This window comes from Berghia stephanieae, chromosome 6 (genome assembly GCF_034508935.2).
Source record: "Berghia stephanieae isolate SIO BIC M18660-M18661 chromosome 6, UCSD_Bste_1.3, whole genome shotgun sequence".
In the NCBI taxonomy this organism is placed as follows: Eukaryota; Metazoa; Mollusca; class Gastropoda; order Nudibranchia; family Aeolidiidae; genus Berghia; species Berghia stephanieae.
This window is the reverse complement of record NC_088365.1, coordinates 55,413,332-55,420,993: the sequence shown is the minus strand read 5'-3', so window position 1 is coordinate 55,420,993 and position 7,662 is coordinate 55,413,332. Positions and strand designations below refer to the sequence as shown.

Sequence of the window (7,662 nt, the reverse complement as noted above, 5' to 3'; positions counted from 1 at the left end):
GGGGCGGTAAAACATAGAGGGAGGTAAGAAATGAAATGATTGAGGTTGAATGAAATCCGTCTTGGATTGTGTACCTTGGTCCCAAAGATGAAGAGAGCGGTCAGGGTTTGTTTGTTTATCTGAGGTCGGGGCTGCCTGAAGCCTGGGTCGTGAAAATACTAACGAAAGTGAGACAATGGAGAGAGGTTTCGGATGGGAACAACTTTTATTTGTTTATTGTTGTGCTGACGAAGGGTTTGTACCCGAAACGTCCATTGTCTGTATCGTTCTAATCTGAAGCCTGTATCCATTTTCACTCTTTCGTTAGTGTTTTCCCAAAGATGAAGAAATGTTAAGCCTTGTTCCTTTTACATTTTATTCATATTGAATTGAAGATGAGAAAAAAAAAGATATATATATATAGACCAAATCACATATTTAGCGTCATTTTATATAGATAGTATGCGCTTGGTTAAGAAGCTCACAACATTGCCATCCGGATGTATAACAGACTAACACAAGAAACTATTATGTGTAACCATGAACTTTTATAGTCTGGATAATACAGTTTAGTAAGAATTACTCATAAACGCGGATGGCAAAAAAAAAAACAATAACAAAGACCCGAGCGACATCAACTTCATATTACCTATAAACACAAAATATGGGGGGGGGGGGGGGGGGGGGGGGGGGGGGTCCCGATAGCTCAGTAGAATCCTATAGTGGTATGACACTCGCTTTCGGATCGGAAGGTTCTGGGTTCGGGCCTCGCTCGGCGCATAGTTGAGTCCTTGGAAAAGACTCTTTTCTCATATTCTCTCACCATACTCAGGTGTAAAATGAGTACCTGGCCGTTTACAGCGTTGTCTCTGTCCGAAAACTATTGTTACATCGTCTAACAGGCGTCATGTCCCGTCCTAAATGTTAAGTGTCGCTGTTGGCCAGGGACCCCTTGTAAAGCGCTTTCAGCACATCTACTGGATATTGCGCTATATAAAAAGCCCACTAAAAATGTGTTCCCTGTTGAACCAGTCCCCTTGTCTTGCTTTTTCTTTTATGCTTTTTACTGCAGATCTACAACTTTTTTTACTTGAGCAACAAAGTTAGCCCATTTTGCTCACTACATCCAAGAAGAAGGAAAGACAAAGGCGAATTAGTTCAAATAGGGAACAGATGTAGATCCAAGAGCACACTATCAGTGTACTTAGTTTGAGACCGACTAAATGTCTCAGCCTGACACAAACACAGATCCCCACTATGAGGATTACACTAAAATGTTTACAAAATTAATACGGTGCATAAAGGAGATATGATCTACATCTCCCAATACTCTATGCCTTTTCCCTCCCAGCCAGGGCCAGGACAAAACCAAGTATGTAATCTCATTCCAAGACAAAGACAGAAGCAAATTGGAAAACAGATATAGGGGTTTAGAAGATTCAGCAAGTGTCTCCCTGCCCACTCGGGTGGTCAGGAACCCCACCAGGAACAGAGAGATTATTTATAAGGAAAAAATGTCACCTCTCATAAATAAGGCAATATACATTTGACGGCCTCCATTCGCGCTAAAGATCCCTGCCAGGACCAGGTAAAAATGAGTTTTGTCAAGCAAGAACAAAAACTACAGCATATGGAAAGGGAAAACAGTTGTAGGGGGATAAAAGACACGGCAATAGTGACCTCTGCCCTCCAAAAGAGGTCGAGTATCCCAATCCAGTGGTCAAAGTTATTTTGTAAAATCAAAACAAAAAACTGTTTTATTAATTTTAAAAAGAGAACAAAAGGACAAACATATCCAGTTCCAATTTATTAAAAGCGTGTATAAAAAAGCGGAATGTCTCTTGTAATTATCAACTCATTCAAATACACAATGAGAAAATATAAAAGGTGGATATTTTGGACAAAACTATGATCGTTAACTTTTACTTGCATTCATAATATATATATATATATATATATATATATATATATATATATATATATATATATATATATATATTATATATATATATACACACACACACACATGCATATATATGGTTGAGGGGAGTCCTCCCAGACACCAGGACTCCCTGATGATTCCAAGATTTGGATGAAGAGACAACTTTGTTGGAGAAAGTAACAAAAAACGAGGTGAGAATAAATACATAAACATATAAATATATATATATATGCATTTATTCCTATTATATATATATACATATATATATATATATATATATATATATATATATATATATATATATATATAGCGTGGCTCATCAGTATGGCCTTTGCTTCGTATCCAAAAGGTATTGAGACACCTCGCCTTAGCTCACTTTGCGGCGCTGCACTGGTTCAGTATTCCCTTGGAATAGACCCTAAAGACAAATTTCCCCGTGGGGATGAATACATATATATATATATAAACTAGATGCCATAACATGGCTCATCTCTCACTCCCAAATCCTTTTACTTATCAAATCAATAACAAACTGTGCGTGATTAGAGTGAACAAAAATGAATATCACAGCCTTTATTTTTTTCAATTTAAATATTCTATTCTTTCAAGCTTACAGCTTCAAGTAGCTTAGTTTCCATTGTATCTTATCCCATTGGTCCTTGGAATGTCATTTTGATAAAACTGTCATATTCTGACCAAAAAAATAACATTTTATTTCATCAAGGCCACAAAACAGTTACTAAAAATAGCTAAAGAAGAAACTGACCATCAACTTGTCAAAAAGTCTTAAACCTGAGACCTCAAAGAAATTTTGGATTTGAGATTTTTCGATATGTTGAAGATCATTTTAAATGATGAATATTCAAAGCAGACATTTTATGGTTAACTTTTTTGTTTAAATTGTTTCGTCGGAGTATGACAGAACTGGCTTATCATTTTTGATTTACATTGTATTCATAAATAAAATTATTTTAAAATGTGTGTATGTCAATAAAAACAAATTGTAATAAAATAACGTGATAACAAATGGCACCCAGGAAAAAATCTTTAACCACCAGCATAGCACCTTCAAATATCAGTTTGAAACAGATTAAATTATGATGATGATGATGCATACTAGAAAAAGTGAAATGATTATAAAACAATAGCAAAACTTTTCAACCAGTTAGTTTCCCTCAATTTCATTAAAAAGAAAAAGCCATCTAATGAAATAAATTCCCTGTGTCGCGTATAAGTGGAGTGTGTGATTAACTGATGTGCGATTAAGCGGTGTGAACTGTATTTCCCTCTACTTGTTTTAAGGGTTTTACGGCACTTGTAACACATTTAGGTCATATTCAGTGCCAGTAAAAATGAAGAAAATGGAATAGTAAAAAAGTTATAGATTTACAATAGCACACAAGAAAAGTAAGACAAAGGGGAATGGCACAAATAGGGAACAGATGTAGATTCCAAGAGGACACTATCATTGTGCATTGTTTGAGATCACCTAAAAGTCTTATCCAGCCACAAGCACAGGATCACACGAAGAGAAATTCACTCAAATGCTTACATTTTATGTTCAAAACAATAAATATAACAAGACAAGGAAAAAAATATCATCTCCCAAAACTGTAACTATACAGTTGAAGGGAAAGGACAAAACCAAGTAACCCCATTCCCAGACAATAACAAAAAGCAAGTTGGAAAACAGATATAAGGGTATAGAAGACATAGTAAGCGACCTCCCTGCCCGCTATGGGTTGTCAGGAACCCCCACCCAGTCTCTCTACTTCAAATTCTTCACAGATGATGTTTTTGTTGAAGAAGGGATCTAGAATTGCATATGGTATCATAGTCTAGTCAAAAGAAAGCTAGATTCATTGAAGATTCGAAGATTTTGATTATCACAAAGTGAGGACTAAAAACGCTATTTTAAAAATGCAATTTGAGGATAATATCTTATACAAATACAAGTCCTTTGATCGTATTTAAACGTCCACCTACAATGTATTTAAAAGTGGATTTCAAAAGGATACATTTAGAACCAAAATTGCATGCAAGGAGGCAATAGTCGACAACCGACAAACTATTACTCCCGATGAATGTTGTCCTGTTGATTTTGAAGGGCTCCCAAATTTTGATGTATACATGCATTTATAAGTAGCTTTTGTTTGTAGAAAGACAACAAAAAAACAACCGTAAATGACTCAATATGTGTAGGCACTCTACATATAAGAATAATTGATGTCAGAACTGACACAGTTTCCTTATAATGAACAACTACAAACCTGAAAATTTAAGTAGAAAAGCTAGAATACTACAATGGCCTCAATTATTACATGGGATTAATTTTTAAAGTGTTTTTCAAGAAGGCGAGAAGAAAATTGTTAATGCAATGATAAAAATGCAAATGAAGATATTCTTTGACTGTAAAATAAATGGAGGCCTTTCATTTCTCACTGACTTAAGTTGGGTTTTAAATCTAAACAAACATGAGACAATGTCTAAATGTAAAAGAATAGTTGAAAGCAAACATGGTAAGCATAGAGAGTAATAAGACTGTTCTTGAAATGTCAGAGTTGGTGCTGCCAGAGTTGGTGCCGCCTAGAACACCACAACCACTCACAGTTAATGCCTTGCTGTGCCGAAACCCTGATGCAGATCTGGGGAGAAATAGTACAAAATAGTTTATAGCTTTAGAAATAGCAAAGGCATTTCAATGCAATGCCTATGTGCAGCTATGTGGTCTTGTGGTACGACACCTGCTTTCGGATCCGAAGGTCCTGGGTTCGAGCCTCACTCAGCACATGAGTCCTTGGAAAAGGCTCTTTACTCACATTCTCTCACTGTACTCAGGTGTAAATTGAGTACCCGGTTGTTTACAGCATTGTCTCTGTCATGGGTTCGAGCCTTGCTCTACGAATAGTTGAGTCCTTGGAAAAGGCTCTTTACTCACATTCTCTCACTGTACTCAGGTGTAAAATGAGTACCCGGCCTTTTACACCATTGTCTCTGTTCCCCCCAAAAAAGGAATATCAACTAAAAGGAGTGACGTCCATCCTACAAAGTGTTGCTGTTGGCCATGGACCCCTTGTAAAGCACTTTGAGCATGTTTGAGCTATATAAAAGCTCACGCTCAAAAGCTCAAAAGAAACTGCAGCATTTTTAGTAAATTCAGACCTGCCAACCTTCCCAGGACGAAAAATGTATTCCATGACCCTAAAAAGTGTATTTTTTAGCAAAAAAGTGTATTTTGTTCACACATGTGGAAAAAAAGTGTGCACTATACAAAAATTTATATAAAAGCTAACATCAATCCCAAATCAAAATAAACTCTGATCTTCATCATTCAAGCAATCTCTAGTGATGACAAAATTATCGATTTATGGAGAAACTAAAACTTTATGGCCATTTAAAATTAGCATAAGGCTCAGAAATTGCAATATCAAAGGAAATTGCTTTCGAAACACTCAAAGAAATGACCAAAAAACCATTAACATGTTGGTAGTATTGATGCTAGTGTCAGTGGAAAAAGTGTTGGTTGTTGTAGCGATGGTGCTCTAGTGGTGGTGGTGGTGATGATGATGAAGCTGTGGTGGCGGTGGTGGTAGAAGTGATGTGGTGGTGGTTGTGGCAGTGGCAATGCTGTGATGGCAGTTGTGGAGGTGATGATGTCATGATGTTGATGGTAAGAGATGCTGATGAAGTTGTGATGGTGATATCTGCTAGCCCAGAACATCAGTTATGAGAAAGTTTTGAGATAAAATATCTGGGAGAGTGGTCTTCAATTCAATAGATTGACAATTTGCAACAGTAGCAAGATATTTTCCATATATGTTATCTAATGATCCATAACTCTCTTTCTCTCTCTCTCTCTTTTTTTTTTTTTTGAGGATTCACTACTACTACTCCTACTACTGCTATTATTACTTCTATATACTACTAATACTATTACTTTGGTCAAATGATGGGAAATTCGCAAAGTATGTAATATGAGAGACAAGTTAAATACTTCTAAAATGGTTCTAAAAAATTCATTTTGAACCAAATACCGTTCTTAAAGCTGCCCACTTTGTAATTCAAGACTCGTACAAAATAATGAAGAAAAAAAAAAGATCATTATAAATTTTATAAATCAAAATAGAGTAATTTAGTTATTATAAAGGGAAATAACCCATTTATGTTTAAGTTAATTAGCAATACAGTTTTTAATTGAAGGCTTCATAGTCAAAGATGTTGGTTCAATTAAATTTTCACTTAGAATTTTCTATTTAACAAGTGGCAAAAGTTTTAATGTGGTTTGAGACTATTTAAAGTATAAAATAAGCTTATCATATGCATAATTCTATGCAAATCCTCAAAAATGAATGAGAAAAATATTGGTGAAAACCGGCATCATATAAGCAACTGAAATGATAACTATAGTATTAAATGTGATGCATCATTCATTCAGAAACACGGTCAACAGTTGGAGTACGACGCGTGTGTATCAATGCATCAAATGTATCATCAAGATCATTCACATCACACATCTTTAAAAAAATCGTATTAAATCCACTAAAATCGTATCCAAATACGATATAAAATACGATTAATCGTACTGGTTGGCAGGTCTGTAAATTTCAATCATTAGTTCTATTGCATTGAAATAGTTTGTTCGATAGAGGCGATGTCACAGTAAGTTTTTGTTTGCTGGACTTTATTGTTGCAAGGCCTATTTCAGCATTGGTGTTAATATTTCATTCTTGGTGATTTAATTGTCTCTTTATAATTTGAAGCACATCACCATAGCCATCATTCCTGTATTTATGGGATACTTCAAAGCCTTACGTATCTAAGGGAGCAGTTCAGTTATCTTTATGTCTTTATTTAGCCATGTTTCTGTGCCAAATATAATATCAAGTTTTTGTGATTTAATGAGTTGCCATATTTCCACTTTTTGGGCAATTTATATTTAGAGCTCGGATTATATATGGGTTTTAGCTCGTTTTACCTTTTTGAATTTCTTTGCATTTTTCATTTACAGTTTTCGTTATTCTATCAATGTAATCGATGTGCTCAGTTTTGTCTAAATGATGATATGTCAGTGAGTTCATCATTGGTTTTGTTGGTTTTGCTGTGGCACTTAGTAGGTTGTTGAAATTTTGGGTTGGTGTGTGTGTGCGGGGAAGGGGGGGGAATGGATAGGGGGATTGGGATTTTGAGAGGTGTGCTCATCTTCATATTGTGTGTTTGCTTGTTAAGAGAATATGTTCGCTGTACAGTTGTACCATAAGGATTCGAATTCACTAGAACCATAAAAAAAAGATGTCAGCGGAGGTCTGGGTATTGTTTGGTTTTTGGGTGGGTGAGGACCAAGCATCGTGGTGATTACTTTTTGCCCCTTTCATCCTCCTCGTTGATTGTCAAGTTATTTATTCATTGATTGAAACAAAGTGACTAAAACTAATAAAACTAAAATAAAATGGCAAGGATAAGTAGTGAAGGTGAAATCCGTTTTTAAAACCTAAAAATTAACAGCTAAAATTATTTTTTTTTAAATGTATGATTTTACAATAAGATGAAGGACAAGTAGGTACATCATGAACAGATAGGTATAAAATTCCAATAATAATACACATTATATCTGTTGAAAAGGCCCATAAAATACAGAGCAAGTAGGACGTGACTTTTCTACTTAGTCACGCACTTCAAATTACTTTTCACTTTGATAACTTCAAGCACCATACCTGGACCTGAGCATGCAAGAATCTCTATTG

General features: G+C 35.4%; 1 protein-coding gene across 2 annotated transcripts in view; it reads right to left on the bottom strand.

Moving 5' to 3' along the window:
- Nucleotides 1-2,463: 2,463 nt before the first annotated feature.
- LOC144975298 (beta-hexosaminidase-like) overlaps nt 2,464-7,662 on the bottom strand; it is a 59,930-nt gene continuing 54,731 nt past the window's right edge. For both annotated transcript variants that reach the window (XM_078919251.1, XM_078919250.1), the window contains exons 19-20: nt 7,633-7,662; nt 2,464-4,566 (exon numbers count right to left, since the gene is read on the bottom strand). The exon at nt 7,633-7,662 is cut by the window's right edge and continues 117 nt beyond it. In XM_078919251.1, the coding sequence (XP_078775377.1) occupies nt 4,386-4,566; nt 7,633-7,662 (211 nt within the window). In that variant the 3' untranslated portion in view covers nt 2,464-4,385. The remainder of the gene's footprint in view (nt 4,567-7,632) is intronic.